Here is a 22,532-nt window from a genome sequence, read left to right on the forward strand (position 1 = left end):
TGCACTTTCCCAAGTTGGCTGTGGGGCTCTGAGGGAGGAATAAAGGCCACTGGAAAATGTACCCTCAGAATCTCCTGTGCTGGTCAGAATTTAAATTACCGTTTTTCAACCAGTAGGTTTCAACCAGTGTGTTTAGTACACAAAGTAGAATAGAACTGATAATACCATGCTTTGTACATTGTAAGTATTGTTTCTGTTACAAATAAATATGTGTGTTTTAGTTATATTATCTTTGTGTATATTTATGGGTCATGATATATGTATGCATTTCTTACTGTGGGTCACAGAAAAAAAATTTGAAAGCCACTGGCTTAAATGACTCCCTTGTCGAAAGTTTGTAGTCAAATGAAAAATCTTTCCCAGGCTTGACATGGTTTCTCCTGGTCAGCTGCTTACTGATCCAGATTTTCCTTCTTCCAGCCATGAGTTGATGGCAGCATTCCCAGTCCTTATCAAGTATCGGCTGGAATGTCTGTAGTGGTATTTTTTAGGGCATGGCTCACTTCCTTTCTCCTTTTGCCAATGAAAAGGAACATGTCTTTACAATGAGCTCAACCCTGCAGTTTGCCCTGTAAACCTAGATTTTCCCAAGGCCATGAAAATCCCTCTTCCATTTAAATGACTCTAAGACCAAACCAGTCCAACTGGTTTGTTTTCCTATAAGGTCTTTTAAATGCTGAAAAATAACAATTAATCCCATGAAGCTTTGATTTGGTTTCACTTAAATGAGTCTTGACTTCATTTATCCTGACAAATTTTTCCAATTTGTGATTCTTGCGTGTCCTTTATGGAGAGATGTTTGAGGAAGGAGACCTGAAATATTTCTGTAAGAGTCTTCAAAAGCAGGAAGAAAACTGGAAGAAAAAACTTACCTCCTAAAGCATTTATGGTCTTTGTTTTAGGGTTAGATTTTGTAACAGATCATTGGGTTATGTCTTCTTTTAGAAGATTCATTTCTGTGCTGTGTATCCATCCGAATAGGATGTTAAGTATGTGAAGTGCATCTCAGTCTTTTGAGTCATTCACAGCTGGAAAACTCAGACCTCATCTTTGTGATTCAGCTTAACTGATGTACTCACTTCAAAGGCTAAGCCTATTTGATATTAAGAGATAAACTGTGGCCTTTAAGATTTATATGTCTTTTTAGATAGACATTTCAAACGTTCAAAAATTACTTTTTATTATTATGCTATACATAGGGAAAATATCAATCAATAAATACTTTCGGTACCTTTTCATATATACTGAATCCTATAAAATATATTTGGGAATATATTTTGAAAAAAGTTACAAAAGACAATAAATTGCAGTACTTAAGTGTGAGCCTGTGCCAGGGACTGGCTTGTGATATGTGACATTGGGTAAGTTACTTAACCTTTCTGTACCTTGGTCTCCTCATACAAGATGTGATGATGTGTGTACCACACTGGGCTGCTGTGAGGATTAAATGGTTAAACACATGAAAAAGGAATAGAGCAGTCCCTGGTGCATAGTAAGTCTTCAATAAGAGTTATCTATTATTATTACTATTATTATAAAGGTGTATCCTTTTCTTTAAGGAATAATTTTAGAAACAAGATAAACCCACTAAGACAGGAAAACGAATGTGGATGAATTGATGATCCACAAGTATTTGTTGAGAACTCTGGCACTGTTTGGATTCTGGAGAGACAATGACAATATCACATCTCGTATCAACTCATGAAATATATCAGTACATCATAACGGTAGCTGCCATTCGCTTTTCCAAGTACTTTCTAAATAGGAAATCATTGAGTCCTCACAATCATCCTAAAAGGTGAAGCAGTTTGCCCAAGGTTACAGCTAGTGTGCGAGGGAGGCAGACTTCTAAGCCATTCAGTCCGCCTCCAGAGCCAGCTTTCTAACAGCTGTTACAGTGAGTCAGCATGCTTGCTGTCCTCAGGGGACTTACAGTTTACATAAAGAGGCAGATACATTAACAATCAAGTAATTTTACTAAAAATAATAGCTACCATTTGTTGAATAAAATATGGTATAGCAGTGAAGAGCATAGACTGTGAGCCCAATTGCTTGGGTTTGATTCCTGTCTTGGCTGCTTTTAAATTGTGTGATTTGGGGTGTTATTTAACCCCTCTAGATGCCTGTTTACTTACCCCTTAAGTATTCTGAGGATGAAATGAGTTAATGTATGTACGTGCTTAGAGCAGTGCTAATGTAATTGCAAGCCATTGCAACTAGGACTACTGCTATTATAGCCTGACTTAATAATCCTATGCCATTCCTATGTGGGTTTTCCAGCTAAGTAAACTGAGGCTAGGGCAGTTAATTCATTAAGGCTGCCCAGTGGCAGGCATAAATGTGGGCATAGCACTCCAGTCCTGTTTGCTGTTGTGGCTTGTGCTCTGAACATTATATGTTACTACCTCTTCAGAACATAGTGAAGAGCGTGACACATACTATAGTGCAGATTTAAACAGTGAAATTCATCTGAGAGCTGACTTGTCCATGATTAGCAGGTGTCCTAAGGCTTAGAGAGTGATAGGGATTGGGAGAAGTGGAAAGATTAGAAAGATACTTCCTCAGAAAAGAAAGCTGTGGGACACATAGTTTATGGCAGGTCCTACCAGTATCAGGGACCAATGTCCTATTCTCATGAAAGGCAACAGGACATCTGATAGAATGGCATAAGGATATTAGAGCTAAATTTCTCACCAAACCTGTGCCATGCAGGGGGTAGGTTGGGGTGTTGGTGTTGGTGCTCAAAGTCAGATTCAGTTCAGCATTTCTCACATTCAGAATTGTGGAGTAAAATTTAAAAGCCGCTGCAGGAATCTAAATGGATGTTCAGAGAAGGAAAAAATATTGAGTAGGCTGGACTAGGTGAACAAGATCTCTGGAAAAGATCGCATTTGATCTTGGCCTTGAAGGATGGGAAGAAACATATAGACAAGAAAAGGAAGGTTTCCTGTGAGAAGTGTTCAGGACAGGGAGGAGCCTAGCCTTGCAGGGACTGTAGCAAATCAAGTTGCATAAGCAGCTCAGGACCCTATTAATAAGAGCTCTGAAAACTAAGCGGGGAATCCAAGCTTGTTTTAGAAAGTAATAGGGAATCATTTAGATAATATCGAAACTGAAGGATGACATGATGAAGCAGATATTTGGAAATTAGGCCCAGGAGACCAATGTGCCTATATTTGATGAGAGGAGAAACCATGTACGAGGCTGTTGCAACAGTTCAGGAGGAAATGATCAGGGCTGGGATTTGGGGCAGCAGTGGGAATTCAGAGGAAATAAAAAAGCATGAGTAATATTGTAAGGGTAAAAATGGGGTAGGAGGTAGATTGATGACACTTAGCTGAAGGGGAGAGGAGAGAAAGTTCAGAAGCAAAAGTCACTTCCAAGATTTCTATCCTAGAAGCCGGTGATAACAGTGATGCTATAATTGGAAATGAGGCAGTTGGGATGTAGAAATGGTTTGGGGGACAGTCAGGGAGAAAAGTTCAGTTTCATGTGTATTGCATTTTATCTGCCACTGGTACTCTTTTTCATGTATTTTTTTGGCAAAGTTAGTGTACATAATGCAAATTTTGCGGGGCAGAGCATGCTGTCAATCATCTTATTATGTAGTAGAGTTTGTCCCGGCCTCTTCATATCTAGCTAGACTTTGGCTTAGCATTTATCACAAAGATACTATGGGAGGAGATGAATAAAGAAAGCCAAGTTCCCTTTTGTGGGGTGTGGCAGATGTGTTAGACAAGTGCTGAGGTTAATTGATGAATTGGTTTTCAAGGTAGAGACCCAGCTGGATACCTAAGTATAGGTCCTTTCTACGCTAGTTGTAAACTTTCATTAAATTTTTAAAAATCAAATGCTCAGTTTTTAATCTGAGAAAAATGAAATTATTATAATCTATAAGACTAAAAACTTGTAAGCTATATTTTTCAAGACATTTACCCTGAACAGTGATTGATTTCTTAGAATTGTAATTTTTTTAAATTTTTTATTTATTTTTAAAAATTTTTTATTGCAGAATTGTAATGTTTTTTAAGGAGCATTTAGAATTAATAATACCATGGATAGGTTGGTAGATAATAGTTCTCAACTGTTTTAAAGCTTATTAATTAAAATAGTAATGTGAGATGAAGGGGTAAAAAATGATGCTTAAATGTAAGTGGCTTTTCTAATCTAACTAAATAGTATGACTATAATGTTATTTATTAGAAAAATAGCAATTATGTAAATAATACATATTCTACCTGAGAGTATTTTTACAATCGGAATTGTCATTTAATTACAGAAAAATGGATCTAATGAATTATGTACAAAATTACTGTCAGAGTACGTTTTCAGATAAGTTAGGCAGATAAGCAATTCTATTTATGTGTTGAAAAATGTTTGTGAGGCCAGGCGGCATGGTGACTCACGTTGGTAATCCCAGCACTTTGGGAGGTGGGCAGATCATCTGAGGTCAGGAGTTGAAGACCAACCTGGCCGTTATGGTGAAACCTCGTCTCTACTAAAAATACAAAAAATTAGTTGGGTGTAGTGGCAGGTACCTGTAATTCCAGCTACTCAGGAGGCTGAGGCAGGAGAATCGCTTGAACCCAGGAGGTGGGCGTTGCAGTGAGCCGCCATTGCACCGCCATACTCCAGTCTGGGTGACAGAGTAAGACTCCATCTCAAAAAAAAGAAAAAGATTATTCATTTTAAAAATATTGAGTTAAATACTGTAAGTGCCCTTTAACATATCTAGAACTAGAAATACCGTTTGACCAGGCAATCCAATTACTGGGTATATACCCAAAGGATTATAAATCATTCTACTATAAAGACACATGTACACATGTTTATTGTGGCACTGTTCACAATAGCAAAGAGTTGGAACCAACTCAGATACCCATCAATGATAGACTGGATAAAGAAAATGTGGCACATATACACCATGGAATACTATGCAGCCATAAAAAAGGATGGGTTCATGTCCTTCGCAGGGAGATGGATAAAACTGGAAACCATCATTCTCAGCAAACTGACACAAGAACAGAAAACCAAACACCACATGTTCTCACTCATAAGTGGGTGTTGAACAATGAGAATACATGGGCACAGGGAGGGAAACAACATACATCAGGGCTTGTCAGAGGGGTGGGGGACTAGGGGAGGGATAGCAGGGAGATAGATATATAATCTCTGGATTAAAGGTGTGAACCTTTTCTCCAGAGATGCCTGCAGTTTTAGGGAGTTATGAAAACAGGGTTGGAGTTTTCTTAAATGATACCTTAGCTAAAGAACAAGATTTCCAGCACAGTTATTGCACTTCTGTTATGCATCATGCCCTGCTCTGTCTTATCAATGGAATGGTTGAGCCACATTTGTGTGCTGTGGGGTTTGTTCATGTGTGGGCAGCCCTTTTGTTCCAATAGACGACAATGGACACCTTCATGTAGGTGGCATCAATATATGCCTCCTTTTCCTTGCCTTTGGTCTGTCTCAGCACCCTAATAATTGCAATTTTTTAAAAGCCATTTTAAAGAAGTTTCAGAAATGTTGGAGAGAGGAAGGACACATGGAAAAAGGGAGTGTAGTTAAAATCTTACATTCTGAGACAGAAGCTAGATTTTATGTCAACTATCCTGAGGAGTGTGTACGTAGGTTGGGGGTCGATGCAGGGTAGGGAGCACATGAGCTGTTTACGGACAATGCCGTTGGTGTATATCTAAGCGTTGGAAGTTCTTTTCAGATGGGTTGTTTCACTACTTGGACAGAATTCTGTATCTCTGAGGTGTTTTCCATTTGGAGACCATGGTAAACCCTACTAAACTGGCTTAAGCAGAAATGGGAATCATACAAACTAGCTGTCCATGAGTGATGCTGGCATTAGCAAAGCTCTGTGTGGGGCCCATACAATGTGACCAGGACCCAGTTTCTTGCCTTTTCTCTCTGCTCTGATGTCCTGTTTGATGTATCTGCTTCATCATTTAGGCATCGTTTTAAGGTTAGCTCCACACTGTGTTCCAACATGATGGTCAGCAACTGCTGGGACCATCTGCTTTCTTATTATGCAGAGCAGAAAAGGAGAGAGACTTTGTCTCAGAATTTCCAGCAAAAGTCCTGAGATTTATTCTGACCTTGTGGCCTTTAGTCACATGCGCGCCTCTGAGGCAATCACTGTGATGAAGGGGATCAGTTTGGCTTGGCCCATTCTTGTGTCCCATATCTGAAGCTAGGAGCGGTCAGCTTCCCCTGAACCACAGTGATTCTTAAATGACCAGTGTGTACTAAAACAACCAAGGAATGTTGTTTACCAATGGCACCTCATAACTTTCAATAGAATGCAAAATGAAGTAGTGTTTCTAGGGTGGACCTGCCTGGCCTTTTATTCCAGCTCTGCCATCTTATCTGTTGTCTGTGACCCTGGTAAAATCATTTCACTTTTTCAAGCCTTAGTTTCCTCAATCATGAAATTAGGATAATAGCCGGGCACGGTGGCTCAAGCCTGTAATCCCAGCACTTTGGGAGGCCCAGGCGGGTGGATCACGAGGTCAAGAGATCGAGACCATCCTGGTCAACATGGTGAAACCCCGTCTCTACTAAAAATACAAAAAATTAGCTGGGCATGGTGGTGTGTGCCCGTAATCCCAGCTACTCAGGAGGCTGAGGCAGGAGAGTTGCCTGAACCTAGGAGGCGGAGGTTGCGGTGAGCCAAGATCGCGTCATTACACTCCAGCCTGGGTAACAAGAGTGAAACTCCATCTCAAAAAAAAAAAAGAAATTAGGATAATAATAATACCTATCTCTTAATAGTTTTATAAGTATTTAAAAAGCATATAAATAATTTTATATACTGTTACCCGGGATATAGTAAATGCTTGGTGAATAAAAAAAGGCACTACCAGTCGGGTGTGGTGGTGCATGCCTGTAATCCCAGCACTTTGGGAGTCCTAGGCGGGAGGATCATGAGGTCAGACCATCCTGGCTAACACAGTGAAACCCTGTCTCTACTAAAAAAAAAAAAAAAAACATATATATATATATGTGTGTGTGTGTGTGTGTGTGTGTGTGTGTGTATTAGCCGCTGTGCTGGCACACACCTGTAGTTCACACACCTGCAGTTCCAACTACTCGGGAGGCTGAGGTAGGAGAATCATTTGAAACTGGGAGGTGGAGGTTGCAGTGAGATAAGATCGCACCACTGCACCCCAGTTTGGGAAATACAGTGAGACTCCATCTCAAAAAAAAAAAAAAAAGACACTATCTTTGACTTACCCCAAATGATTTACCTTGGCTCTTCCTAGATGAATATAGGGACATTATATATGTTCAATAGATATCTATCTGTAGAGGGAACCTCTACATCTTGAGAGATACCTGAAAATGAGGGCAGAGAGCTGCAAAGCCCAGGTAGAACTGTTGACCCTAATTATTATTGCTTTGCAGAAATGTGTCATTCTCCAAGAGAAACCTAAAATTTGAATTTTTGTAAGAAATCACCCAATATTTAAAGAGTTGCAACTAATTAAAAATCTGAAAACACTGCACCTCCGACAAATATGTCTGTGTTCTATGTGCAAATGTGAACTACCTGTTTGTAGTCTTGTCCTGAGAGAATTGTCCTTAATGCCAAAGTCCTTTGCTCTGGTGACAGGCACATTAAACCTCTCAGGTATCCAGTGGGAAGAAAAAACTTCAAGGGGATAATTTCTGGAAGGGATAGAGAACTAATGAATTGAGAGTTGCGTAAATGGGAGGGACTTGGAAACGTAAATTCTCCATTCATTGCCTTTGGAATCTCTGAACTTGCTGAGCTATATAGCCTAGAACACTTTTCCCTCTCTACTCCTCCCCTTTGCCCACCTAGCCTTGCTGTCTTTACTTGTGATGGTTGATTCTCTGCTTACAAGTTACTTTCTCCAGGAAGTCTCAGGCATGTGAGAATGAAGCACGGGAGCCTACTTGGGCTTTTGATAATGTCTCTCCTTGTGGATTAATAAACTGATTTGGTGACATCTGTTCTTTGTGAATTTGGTTATTGTGAATCAACTCCTAAGATTCAGATCAGCTCTGGGAACGCTGAAAAAAAAAATAAGCATTTCTGGGTCTGCAATGCTGAGGACTGTTGGTGCACACATCCTGCAGGGTGCTGCTGAGTTGCCACCTAGCCTGCCCTTTGATGTTTCTCTTGGTGCTCTGTAACTTCAGAGATGGAAAGTATAGAAACTGATTGTTGAATTCGACAAGATAGCTGAGTTCACCCTACGTGAGTGCTTAGAGGAGGGAGCTGCATGTCTAATTTTCTGGGATGGAGTGGTGATATGAATGGTCACTTGTACACATGGTGTCATAAAACTCTAATAGGGGATTTTTGGGGTGGGCTGGAGCGATGGACAGAGACCACAGAGTCCAAGGATTTTACTCTTTTCTCTGGGCCCTCAGTGGACCCTTCTTCCCCTTCCTCACTGGAAGGACCCCATTACTGAGTGTCCTGTGAGGGGCTGGGCTTACACTCATCCACTTTAGAGGATCTCAGAGTGGAGCAATGGGAGGGTCATCTTTTGTTTCCACCCTGCTCTAAATTTTAGGGAGAAATCATATTGTTTTATAGAAGAAATGAAATAGAATGAGGAAGAGAACTTTGCCCCTGATATTTCAAGTGACAGCTTTCTGAACATTTTAAGAGGAACCTTTGCCTATTTCATTTTTTAGGGAGAAAACCTATATACGTTGTTTTCTTAGGAGAGAGTGGAAGAGCACATTTCCCTCTCTCAGGTTGAAGCACCAGCAGAAGCAAATTGTAAACTCTAGCAGGAGCATTCTATTAACATAAGACAGGCCACTGGGCAAAGCATCTTTCATACAGTAGTCATATGAGTTAAAACAATGCTGTAAATAGGTGTAAATATTTTGTAGATAAGAACTTATTCCACAAGGTCACACAACTTGCAAGGAGAGGAGCTGGGATTTTAACTCAGGTACCCTGATTCTAAAGTCCATGCTCTAAACCACAATGCTATGGATAACAATACAGATTGAATCAAAATGTTAATTTTCTCACAAGTAAATCAGTAGATATCAGTGATCAGAATGCAATTGAGAACATTACGTACAGGCCTTGATACCACATTTGAAAACAGTGATGGTGGTGATAATCAGACCTCCGTACTAAAGCCCTTGCAAGATGTTTAAAGAGAGCCAGATAATATGCTTTTGAGAAGTCAGGAAAACTTTAACAGGGTTTCACTTTCAGCAGAGAGCTAATCAGAAATATGAGAACAACTTTTATTTCACAGTTTGGAACTGAAAGTGATTGGTTTGTTTCCTTTTTGTCACCAAAATACCATTGGTTATTTTTTGTCTCCTACCGCCTTTTCACACAGGCCCTCAGCACACTACAATGTTCCCCCTTTGCAACTATTTCCAGATGTTCTCAAGGGTTTCACACATGCTCCAAGGAAGTGTGGTCCTGTTAGGCACCCTTGTTGACCTTCTCTGTGTCTTTAGCATCCCATTCTTCCCTCTGGGTGTCTTTGGGCTATTTCTTGTTCACTGAGCAACTTGGATACGGCAGTTTCCATCTGTGCACACTTCACCTTGAAATGATGGTCTCTGCCCATGCCCTGACGGTGCTGCTCCATACTCTGGGCCAACTAGAGCAAGGCCTCACTCTGTGCGGAAGTGGGGAGAATATCCAGCCTCCCCACTGCCTGCTCCTTTGACAGTTGAGGATCTAAGCTATGTTGCATGTGCTCCTCCTGACAACAGTGCTTTCATCTTCTGTCAGCACTGCTTCTTTCCCTAGGGCCCAGGCACAAGCTTTTCGGAGTAAAACAGACACCTTTCTGCCTTTTCCATTTCTCCATCTCTCTACCTGAGCATTACCAAATAGCAGAAACTAGGGGTTTGGCTGTTTATTGAAAATGTCAGTTAAAATAGGTTCTTGTAAAGAATGATACATGTGTATATAAACATTTCATTTTAATTTAAAACATAGATGTAAATCATGAACAACATTCATTATTTGGGTGATGCGTACGTGCAAAGTTCAGACTTCACCACTAGCAACCTATGCACGTAAGAAACCTGCACTTGTACTCCCAGCATAAAAACTAAAAAATAATGTTTAGGTTCATGGCAAAACTGAGAAGAAAGTACAGAGAGTTCCCATTTCTATGTTTTAAAACATAGAAGTGTATATTCTTTTATCACTCTTAATGTAAAAGGCCTTTCGAGTGGAGGACACAAATTGGGGTTCTATGATGTCTGTCTTCTATAATCACAACCTTAATGCATACCTCTGGGTTCTATTGCATTAAAAAAAACCAGATATGGAAAATAATGGCTGTTTAAAAAGATACTTTCTTTTTTCATTTCAATTGTAGTTCATTGCAGTCTCAAACTCCCAGGCTTAAATGATCTTCATACCTTAGTCTCCTGTGTAGCTTGGACTACAGGCACGTCCCACCATGCCGGGCTGATAAAACATTTTTTTTTCTTTTTTTTTGAGACAAGGTCTTGTTCTGTCACCCAGACTAAAGTACAATGGTGTGATCACAGCTCACTGCAGCCTCGAGGTCCTGGGCTCAAGCAGTCCTCTTACTTCAGCCTCCTGCTAGCAAGGGCTGCAGGTGCGCGCTATTCTGTCTGGCTAATTTTTGTATTTTTTGTAGAGGTGGAGTTTCACCATGTTGCCCAGGCAGGTCTCAAATTCCTGGGCTCAAGTTATCCACTGACCTTGGCCTTTCAAAATGCTGGGATTAGAGACATGAGCCACGGCACCCAGCCTAAAATTTCTAGTAGAGACAAGGTCTCGCTATATTGCACGGGCTGGTCCTGAACTCCTGAGCTCAAGTGATCCTCCTGCCTTGGCCTGCTAATGTGTTGAGATTACAGGCATGAGCCACTGCACCCAGCCAAAAATATTTTTTCTGATCTCCTAGAGTCACCTTGCCCACATCTAATTTTTTTTTTTTTTTGCAACTGACCCTTACGGAGTCTTTCCAAGGCAATCAACCATCAACCTAGTTTTCATAGCACTAATAACTCCTTGTTTTACACTCACTTCATCAGCTCATGCACTTTTAAATTAAAGCACGTAATTACAGTAACAGATACAGTTGCCACAAAAAGGTCTGGGAACAAACCTGACTGCTTTTAGGCTACGTGCAACTCCACGGTGGGAGTGGTTAGGCACCCACAAGCTGTGTGTTCCTGTGCCCTAAGTGACGTATGGCAGGCAGATGGCCAGTACCCTCAACTGGGAGCCCTGATACATCTAGTGAATCAGCTAGCTGCAGGTGCAGGCTGGGAGCAGTGACTGCTGTATCCACTGCATCCCTCTCATAACTCAGCCCCAAGAGAAGCCTCATGCAGATCTCTTCATGTAAACTGACTGATTTAGGGCTTGACCTAGTTGGCCAGACGTGCTTAGACAGGCCAGCACGCCAAAAGTAGGCCAGGCTATAAACATTTGTGATCTCCAAAACATTTCAAAAACATAAAATCTGTTTTTCCCCCTGTGGGTGAACAGGACCATCCTGCTTGTTCTTGTGTATAAACAGATTGATTTATGTACCTGAATCATAGGCTCATAGAGAAACATGGCTTCTGTTTCCTTAGAGGTGAAAACTGCCCTTCTGGAGCCTGGTCCAAGCCAGAATTTAAATTTAACTTTGGTGCCACCAAGTGGTAAGCTTTGAGATGCCACCTTTGAGAAGATGGCTTGGCAAATACATGATGATAAAAAAAAATCCAGAATGTATAGGAGGAGCTTGGAAGATTTTTAGGGTAGAAACACCATTTTGTATAATATTACAATAGTGGATACATATAATATGCACTTATGCAAATCCATAAAATGTGTAACACCAAGAGTGAACTCTAAATTATGGACATTGGGTGATTGCGATGTGTCAATGTAGTTTCATCAGTTGTAGCAGAAGTCTTACTCTGGTGCTGGAGGTTGATAATGGGAGAGGCTGTGCCTGTGCGGTGGGGATAGGGGTCATATGCAAACTTTCTGTACTTTCTGCTCAGTTTTGCTGTGAACCTAAAACTGCTCTATCAAATAAAATTTATTAATGAAAACTCCTCCATGCTACATACATTTTCCCTTCTGGCTACCAGTGCTGCAGGTAAGAGGAAGGTAAGATAGAAACATCATGTAGAGAGGAGAGCTGACTTCTCAGGCAGGGATGATACAAGCTTTTGTGATGCCCCTCATTCCAGAGGCTGGGTCCTTAGCTTTATAAATCCCAGAAACCTTTTATTTTTCAATGTATTTAGAGTTGTTCAGTTTTTCAGGGCTATATCATGCTCACCAAACTTACAAGACACACTTTTTGAAAAATCAGAATGGCAATATATTATTTTGCAATTAGAAATATATATTCAGTGGTAAACCAAAACACATGTGTTAGATGAGAAGTTCATTTTTCACCCTTTAGGAAATTTATATGGGCGGACAAATTGTACCAAGTAGGTACAATTTGGTGAAATTGCTTGGTGAAATTGCAGTAGAGTCAGGGAAGGAGGTTGCTTGTCTTAAGATTACTACCATTAAGACGAGGCTATCTTCACTGCTTTGGGGATATACACGACTCTGGGCTGGGGACACTTACACTGTTAGGCAGTACATAACACTGGACAGTGCTGATCCTGTCCTGGACAGGTCAACTTAATCTTTTTCTTTCCGTACTCATTTTGAAACTCTATGCTGAGTGCATGAGAGTTCTTTTTTCCCTCATGCAGGACAGATTATAACTACCAAGGCCAATACTATAGGCTTGCTGATATAGCTCTGGTCTCCTGTGAATGTCTGGTCACCACGATTAGCATTTGGGTGTTCCCCAGCTCATCAGCCACCGTTTATAGGTTTTTGGTTAGGTTGGGCTTGTGTACTCATTACATGATAATTTTTAATAGGTTTATTCTCAGAGGAAAACTTATGTTTTAAGTTTCGGTGATTCTGTTCCTGAATACAGGTCAAAATTAATATGCAAAATTAATTTGCAAAATCCTTAATCACTTTGGCATAGATTCCCAATAGTAAAGCAGTACTTGGCTGAATATAGTAATTATCCTGGCTTATTAGTCTGTTCTCACACTGCTATAAAGACATCCCTGAGACCGAATCATTTATGAAGAAAAGAGGTTTAATTGATTCACAGTCCTACATGGCTGGGAGGCCTCAGGAAACTTACAATCATGGCGGAAGGGGAAGCAGACATGTCTTATATGGCAACAGATGAACGAGAGCATGCAAGAGCAGGGAAAACTGCCTTACAAAACCATCAGATTTCATGAGAACTGATTGACTATCATGAGAATGGCATGGTGGAAACCTCCACCCCAATCCAATCACTTCCCACCTGGTCTCTCCTTCGACATGTGGGGATTATGGGGATTACAATTTGAGATGAGATTTGGGTGGGGACACAGAACCAAACCATATCACCTAGGTTCTAAGTAAGAATGCAGGCCACTTGATGTCTGTGTCATGAGAGCTTTGCACAGACCTCACTGCCTATGCATGCTCACCAGCCTGTCCTGTGATGCCTCACTGGAGTGCTCAGTTGTCTCTGGTTCTTTAGTGCAGTGGCCCCCAACCTTTTCAGCACCAGGGACTGGTTTCATGGTGCCAAAAAGGTTAGGGACCACCTCACTAAAGAAATTTTTCCACAGATGGGGCAGGCAGGAGAGAATGGTTTCAGAATAAAACTGTTTTATCCACCTCATCATTAGGCATTAGCTGGATTCTCATAAGTAGCGCACAACCTCGATCACTCACGTGCGCAGTTTACAGTAGGATTCATTTTCTGTGAGAATCTAATGCCGCTGCTGATCTGGCAGGAGGCAGAGCTCAGGCTATAAGTTGATGCTGTATGGCCCGGTTCCTAACAGGCCATGGATTGGCACCAGTCTGCAGCCCTGGAGTTTGGAGACGCCTGCTTTAGTGCAGCATCCCCTTCCCACCTGCCTCTTCCCCTAAACTGCTGCCATACGGAGTCCTCAGTCAAGGACGCTCACAATATTTACAGAGGTTATAAATTAGTGTCCTATGGTTGGAATCTGGCCCATAGATCTCTTTTGTTTTTGCCAATATGTTGTTTTTAAAAGTTTGATTTAATTGCCCAAACTTAAAAAATTTTTAAATCAGAAGATGCACACAAAACTCTGAGTATTCTCTTTCTTTTTTGTTTTTTCTATTTTTAATTTTTTTTAATTTCTGTGAATTCGAGTATCCTCTTTCTTTCCTTCTCTCTCTCTTCTTTCTCTTATTCTGTCTCCTTCCTTCCTTCTTTCTCTCCTTCCTTCCTCCCTCCCTTCCTCCCTCCCTCCCTTCTTTCCTTCCTTCTCTCTCTCTCTTTTCTTTCTCATGATCTCATTGTGTTGCCCAGGCTGGAGTGCAGTGGTACAGTCATGGCTTACTGCAGTCTTGACCACCTGAGCTCGAGCAGTCCTTCCACCTAAGCCTCTTGAGTAGCTGGAACTACAAGAATGTGCCACCACACCTGGTTAGTTTTTGTATTTTTAGTAGAGACGGAATTTTACCCCGTTGCCCAGGTTGGTCTTAAACTCCTGGGCTCAAGAGATCAGCTTGTTTTCATCTCTCAAAGTGCTGAGATTACAGGCATGAGCCACCACCCTGGCCTGAGTATCCAGTTTCTTTGCCAAAAAAAAAGTGGGTGTTCTGGCTTTGCAGGGCTTATATTCCCACAGCACAATAAGTTATTGGAGTGGGGCCTACATAGGGCACATATCTTCCAATTATCCTCTTTCGTCACCCTTCCCTTTCACTCATTTTGTGTTAACATATTTGGTGGTTACTCTTAGTGTGTTGCAAATACAGGAAAAGACACAACAGAAGAACCAAGCATAAGAAAAGTAGTGGCTTTCTGTGGATAGAAAGCCACTGCTCGCTGCTCTTGTCCTTGCTGTCTGCGGAGAATTCCTTCCTTGGAACCTGCTCAGAGGCTCTTTTTCTTTTGCACCCTATTTCTATGTCAACTCTGATTTTATCCCTTGTGCTTCCAAGGGGTGTGGGCTGGAGCATTGTTCAGGAAAGCATATGGACTTTGAAATCTGGTCTGTATCCGCAAGACCTGGTTTTGAATCCCAGCCCCATTTCTTACTGACTTCCTTTCCCTTATTTGTAAAATGAAAGCAATCACCTGTCTCATAGGTTGGTTTGAGGATTAAATGGGATTTTTTTAACATAAAGCATCAAGCAGAGGCTAGTGCTTTTGTCCCTCTCTTCTCTCTTTTTTCTTTGATTTTTTTTTTGTTTCTTCTTTTTTATTGGTCCATTAGGAGAAGAAACCTCTCTTCTTTCCAGACATGATTTTTTTTCTTTTTTTTGTGACCTTGATGAAACTACTTGCCCCTCTTTACTCTTTATAAAGCCCACTGTTTTATTTTTTCTTCCTTGTAACTTTGTCTTTCCCATCTGTACATTTCACATATTCCCCTTTCTTGGAATTAGAACTCTCTCCCAAAGACTCTCCTATAAGAATAATGGATGCCAAGTAAATTTATTTTGTTTTGGTGAATTCTATAAGAAGGCCTACCTTTTATCAAATTTCTATAGCAATTGTATTTAGTTTTGTGATAGAAACTACATTAGCTTTCACAGTAATCTGTTGGTATTCTTTCTGTGTATATGTGTATGTTTCCCTGTTCATTGTGTATTTGTAGAAATAGAGCCGAGGTCAAGGGCCGGAAAGTCATCAGAAGGAAAAATTGGTTGTGGAAGGGGAACACTTCGCCTGAGATCAAAAGGCCCTGCTACCTTGGAGGAAGTGGTATGTTATGTTCATTTACTTTCTGTTCTGCTTGGAAATGTTGAGATACGTGTGATTATTGGAACTGGAAATGAAGATAAAATCACAAAGTTAGATAAAATTCCATTCATTCTAATCAAAACTTGGACTTTGAATTCATTGTCTGTTTAAACAATCTGGAAATTACCGAAGGTATTTAGAAAGGAAATATAGAAATTAAGTACATAGATTGTGACATGTAGAAATTCTCAGCTACCTGTAGATGACGTTTCTAGCTGGACTATATCAAAAACTTAAGTCAACTAAAGCTCTCTGAGAGCCAAGAAAAAGTGTCAGAGCCACCTGTAGGAGATTTTGATAATGAAAGATTAGATTCATAAACTCCTCTTATCACGTAAAACATGTAGTCACCTTTGACTCTTTCCGTTCCTCCACATCGCTTTTATCAGCAAATCCTAGTAGATCTACCTCTACAATATACTGGAGTCCAGTGGCTTCTCACTGCCCCTGCCCACCACTGTGACCCAAGGCACCATCATCTTCTCCTGGATATTGTAATCAGCTTCTGTTTAATCCTCCTGTGTTCACTCTTGCCTTCTTTCCACCTGTGCTCAGCACAGCCCTCAGAATGATCCTTAAAATATGTAAGAGAAATTATGTCACTTTTCTGTTCACAATCCTCCAGTGGCTCCCCATGACACTCAGAATAAAAGCAAAAGTCCTCAGAATGACCAACATGACCAAGCTCTGTATTTCTTCTCTGTTCTCATTTCCCACCCCTCTGCCCTGGCTTCCTCTGTTTCAGTCATGCTGGTCTCCTTGCTGTCCCCAAACACTCCAGGTGTATTCCCATCTCAGGCTCTCGATACTGCTGTTGTCTCTGCCTGAATGTTTTGCCCATTTATCTGCATGCCTTGCTCCTTTGTCATCATCAGGTTTCTGCCCACACATTATCTATCTCAAAGGCATCCTGTATAAATAGCAACTTCCTCCGCCCCTCCCACTGCCCACTCTTCCATGCCTTTAATTTCTGTCAAAGCAATTGTATTAGCTTGCACTGCTAATAAAGATATAACCTGAGCCTGGGTAATTTATAAAGAAAAAGGGGTTTAATGGACTCACAGTTCCACATGGCTGGGGAGGCCTCACAGTCATTGTGGAAGGTGAAGGAGGAGCAAAGGCACATTTTACATGGTAGCAGGCAAGAGAGTATGTGTAGAGGATCTGCCCTTTATGAAACCATCAGATCTCATGAGACTTACTATCATGAGAACAATGACGCAGGAAAAACCTGCCCCTATGATTCAGTTACCTCCCATTAGGTCCCTCTCACAACATGTGGGGATTATGGGAGCTACAATTCAAGATGAGATTTGTAGGAGGGGGGCGGTGTAGACACAGCCAAACCATATCAGCATTAAATACCCTAGGACTCTTTATATCTTTGTTTAATTTTATCTACTGTCCAGCTCCTTTGCTCACGTGTCTTGCTCACTATTGCATCCCTATCACCTAGAATAGGACCTGATATACCAAAGGAACAGAAATCTTTGATCCATTACTGAATTAAGAAATGATTTGTTTTAGTTTGAGAAAAACAGGATTTTTCCCGTTGACTGACTTTATCTATATACAGGTCAGTGTTTGAGTGAAAAACACCAGAAGGAAAAGTGACAATGAGGGATAAGAAGGGTGAAGGAAGAAAACCGCAGCGTTGGGGTGGTGGTGGTGGGGATTCCGAGTGGCAAGCAGCAGGCCCACAGCAGCAGCAAAGCCATGGGGGACAAAGCCCTCCTGTGGGCAGAGGGGAGGTGGAACAGGTAACTGACGCCTCTGAGCTCCTGGGGGCAAGGGCAAGGCACTGGGCCCTTCTAGAGTCTATATGTGATTGCTGTTGAGGTTCCTGTGTGTTTGAAGGAAAAAGAGACAGGTGAACAGTTTTGAGGCTGTTTCACAGAGTGGGATCCCAGAACTTGTTGCATGAGCATGTCCAGGGTTGGTCATGGGGGTGGTTTGTTGGAGCAGACACTTAAGGAACCCATGAGGCCAAGGCTGTCCTTAGGAATGCCAAGTCACCCAGGGTGTTGTGAGTTTTGGGGGATCCAGAGGAAGATCCTGAGTCAAATGCCCGGGTTCTGGGAGAATAAAAGGACCGATCGGAGGCAAATGGCAATGAAAAGGCCGATAGAGCAAAAAGCATTTTGAAAATGAGATATGATGAGGTATGTGAAGGAAACCCAGGGCAGTGACTTCCAGGCGTTTGGAGCCTTTACTTTCCCTCTGTAGCCCAGCACACTGTCTGGTATATTGCTGAAGGCCGGTAAGTGTTCATTGAATGAATAAGCAAATCTCAGTGGAAGAAAGGAATTTACCAGAGAAGGGAAGAACAGAGGGAAGGAGCTGGCCTTCGGGAGCTGGGAGAATGCCAGCTCTGCCTTTTGCTGGAGGCTTTGAGGAAAAATGGGCAGACCTTTAAACAGCTCACAAAGGAAGCAGGTCAGCAGGAAAAACTCGATATCCCTGCAGGAGGAGGGGTATCTTCTAAGGATTAAATCATTCCCCCTCTTTGTTAAGCACCTGCTGTGGCAAAGGTGCCTGGATGAAAAAAGAGCAGCTTAAGATCTACCTAGGGAGGTAGGAAAGATGCATTTAAAGATAAACATCTAAAAATCCATTCTTGTTTTCATAGCCTGTTTAGTAAAATAGGGCAATTAAAAATAGCTCATAATGAAAGGAAAGAGCAGGTTTGCTGCTAATATTAAATTTGTTACAAATGGCCTAAAATCTAATTTCAAACACTTTAAGGATTTAAAGGATTTATAGGATTTGAAACAAATCACTCCCTTAATCACCTAGCCCAAATTCTGAAGATGGTGTAAGGTTCTCTGTATTAGTCCATTTTCACACTGCTATAAAGAATACCTGAGACTGGGTAATTTATAAAGTAATTAGGTTTAATTGACTTGAAGTTCTGCATGGCTGGGGAGGTCTCAAGAAACTTACAATCATGGTGGGAGGTGAAGGGGAAGCAAGGCACATCTTATGTGATGGCAGGAGAGAGGGAGTGCGCAGGGGAAACTGGCACTTCTGAAATCATCAGATCTCGTGAGAACTCCCTCACCATGAGAACAGCATGAGAGAAACCGCCCCATGATGCAGTCACCTCCTGCCAGGTCCCTCCCTTGACATGTGGGGTTTACAATTCAAGATGGAACTTGGGTGGGGACACAGAGCCAAACCCTATCAATTCTCCACTGGCATAACAACATACTTTATTCCATATGTGCTTGCTGAGACAGGCACAGTCAAAGTGCTGGTGAAACGAAGATGAATAAAGACCCTGTTTCTCTTCTAAAAGGAGAGAAGCATAAAACAGCGATTACAACCCAGTGGGATAGGGTTAATGGAAGCAGGTGCAGGATACACAGTGTCACAAAGAAGGGACTGATAACTATTGTCAGGGATTGGGGAAAGAAAGGTGGTCAGAAGGCTGGGCATGGTGGCTCATGCCTGTAATCCCCACACTTTGGGAGGCTCAAGTGATCCTCCCACTTTACCCTCCTGAGTGGCTGGGACTAAAGGTGCATACCACCACGTCTGGTTACTTTTTAATTAAATTAATTAATTAGTAGAGATAGAGTCTTGCCATGTTGCCCAGACTTGTCTAGACCTCTCAGGCTCAAGTGGTTCTCCCATTTCAGCCTCCCAAGTGGCTGGGATTACAAGCATGTGCTACCACACCCAGCTAATCATTTAAATTAATCAATCGATTAATTAATTTTTGGTAGATGGAATCTCACCATGTTGCCTGGCTGATCTTCAACTCCCAGGCTGAAGCAGCCCTCCGACCTCGGCCTTCCAAATGCTGGGATGACAGGCCTAAGCCACTGTGCTTGGCCAGTCACCTTCTCTGTAAAGTGTTCCGTGACTGTTAAAGATAGAAATTTGCTTCCTCCCCTGTGATGCTTCTGTGCCTTTTGTATCCTTTACAAACTGTTACATGTTGCTTATTTTCACAACTATTTCTTCTTCTAGATTGTTAGCTACTTGGGGACCATGTTCCTGCCTTTTCTTTTTCTTTTTTTTTTTTAATTTTTTATTGCATTTTAGGTTTGGGGGTACATGTACAGAACATGCAAGACAGTTGCATAGGTACACACATGGCAGTGTGTTTTGCTTCCTTTCTCCCCTTCACCCACATTTGGCATTTCTCCCCAGGCTATCCCTCCCCACCTCCCCCTCCCGCTGGCCCTCCCCTTTTCCCCCCAATAGACCCCAGTGTTCATTACTCCCCTCCCTGTGTCCATGTGGTCTCATTTTTCATCACCCGCCTATGAGTGAGAATATGCGGTGTTTCATTTTCTGTTCTTGTGTCAGTTTGCTGAGAATGATGTTCTCCAGATTCATCCATGTCCCTACAAATGACACAAACTCATCATTTCTGATTGCTGCATAATATTCCATAGTGTATATGTGCCACATTTTCCCAATCCAGTCTATCATCGATGGGCATTTTGGTTGATTCCAGGTCTTTGCTATTGTAAACAGTAACTCTTAGTGCTGACACTAAAAATAAGTATTAACTGCATTTGATTTGTATTAGTTACAGAGCGCATTCCAGATATATTTCCATTAAAATTAGCTGAAGGGCACAATCATGAACTGGCTCCACATCAGACTTTCTCCTGCGTGTGTTCTGACAAGCAACAGATTTTGTTATATAATGTCTTATTTCTCTCCTTTTTTGATAAAGCCTTCTGAAACCAAAGCAAAGGCAATTGAAAAGATTGATGATGTTCTTGAATTGTACATGGGAATTCGAGATATTGATTTAGGTAAGATTATACTATTTTAAAAAGTCTTATATCTCTTTAATTGCTTAATGTTTATTTATGTCTTGTTTGCACTTATAGCCAATTATTGAAGGTAAAAGCCAATTATTTTTGAAGGTAAAAATATTTGTGGTGTGATGAAAAGAATAATCAACATAAAGAAAGTAAAGAATAATGAAAACAAGACCTGGCCCTTACTGCTTTCTAGCAATGAAGTCTTAGTGCCAAGTAAACTTTAAAACATTTTAGTTAGTTCTTTTTTTTTTTTTTTTTTTTTGAGATAGAGTTTCGCTTTTGTTACCCAGGCTGGAGTGCAATGGCGCCATCTTGGCTCACTGCAACCTTGGCCTCCTGGGTTCAAGCAATTCTCCTGCCTCAGTCCCGAGTAGCTGGGACTACAGGCACGCGCCACCATGCCCAGCTAATTTTTGTATTTTTAGTAGAGACGGGGTTTCACCATGTTGACCAGGATGGTCTTGATCTCTTGACCTCGTGATCCACCCGCCTCGGCCTCCCAAAGTGCTGGGATTATAGGCGTGAGCCACCGCGCCTGGCCACATTTTAGTTAGTTCTTAATCATTAAACTATGAATACTATTTCCTTCAGTGTTGCTTTTTTGGATTTACAAGATATACATGAAATGAATTTTGTGGATGATACATATAAAAGGCATTATTATTTGAAATATCAGATTTGCATTGATTGAATTGCACCCTTTAGCAAGGTTACTGAAGTCCTGTGAACAAGGAATTAGAAATATGAAGAAAGAGGACACACTTGGCATATGACTGATAAAGGCAATTGAGCAGTGGAATTTCTGTGAATTTCTTATGTCATCATTAGGCTGTCAGGGTCTTGATTTATCAGTTAAGACTCTACCAGTTGCAAATGACCAAAACAAAATCCAAACAAAAAATCCTAATTCCTACTGGATTAAGGAAAAAAAAAAAGGAGAAACTTATTGGTTCTTATCATTGAAAAGTCCAGAACCAGACCTTGGCTTCAAGAATGGCTGGATCCCGAGTTCTCGTGCTGTCATGAGGATGTGGTTTCTCTCCTCTCAGTCTGGCTTCATTTCAGGCCCCAGTGGTACCCCCTGGCAGCTTCATTCTCTCCCTCATGGGGCCAAAATGACTGCCATTGCTCCACCCTCTACATCCTCGTGGCATCAGGCACAATGAGAAAGAGGGGGACCTCTTCCAAGTCATTCAAACAAAATGCCCAAGATTGTCCCTGGTTGGTCTGATTGGCTCAAGTGAGCAAGTCACTGAGGCCAGGAGGATGGTTAGGTCTGGGTTGAATGTTCTACTTCTGGAGCTGAGGATGACCCTGAAATACACGGGTCAAAAGTATAAAAAAGGCCTGACCCTTCCCACACAGAAGGAAGATGAATGTTCTACTGAGTAGGGCAGTTGCATGCTGGGTAGAGAAAAGAGTAAATATATGCTCCAGTGTTGCGGTTTATGTCTGCATGCATCCCCAGGTATGCATTTGAATCAGGTACTTGATACATTCTTTGCAGGTAAGAACTTGACTATTTTGTTTATCTGCTACCAGGTAGAATATTTGAAGGCTATTCATCCTTTTCTGCGTCCACTCGGTTTCCATTTTCCTTATAGAATTACCAAAACACAAAACAAATTTATCTTAAAAATCTTAATTGGCTTTTCTTTGCAATTCTAGTATCAGGCAACACCTCAAAAGGAGTGCTGTAATGAGCTGAGCAGAGGAGGTTGACTCTAAAGTCAGAAAATGGCTGAAGAAAGCAGAAATAGAACAAAAAGTGGGTTCCCATTGCAACGTTACTTCCTTTGTAAAGGTTAAAGCAGAGGGAATTTCCTTATCATGCCTGCTAATGCTGGCCCATTTGCGGATTTGGCTATTGCCTCTCTTTCTTCTGATTTCTTGGAAGGTCAGATAAACAGCTTAGTTTAGCATAGTG

The 22,532-nt window shown here is 41.4% G+C and overlaps 1 protein-coding gene across 3 annotated transcripts in view; it reads left to right on the top strand.

The window, feature by feature from the left end:
• Nucleotides 1–22,532, top strand: part of GIPC2 (GIPC PDZ domain containing family member 2) — a 91,474-nt gene that overhangs the window by 56,868 nt on the left and 12,074 nt on the right. For all 3 annotated transcript variants that reach the window (XM_035251965.3, XM_002751000.5, XM_035251964.3), the window contains exons 4-5: nucleotides 15,673–15,779; nucleotides 20,512–20,593. In XM_035251965.3, the coding sequence (XP_035107856.2) occupies nucleotides 15,673–15,779; nucleotides 20,512–20,593 (189 nt within the window). The remainder of the gene's footprint in view (nucleotides 1–15,672; nucleotides 15,780–20,511; nucleotides 20,594–22,532) is intronic.

The sequence above is a fragment of the Callithrix jacchus genome, chromosome 7 (assembly GCF_049354715.1).
Source record: "Callithrix jacchus isolate 240 chromosome 7, calJac240_pri, whole genome shotgun sequence".
NCBI classification, from domain to species: Eukaryota; Metazoa; Chordata; class Mammalia; order Primates; family Cebidae; genus Callithrix; species Callithrix jacchus.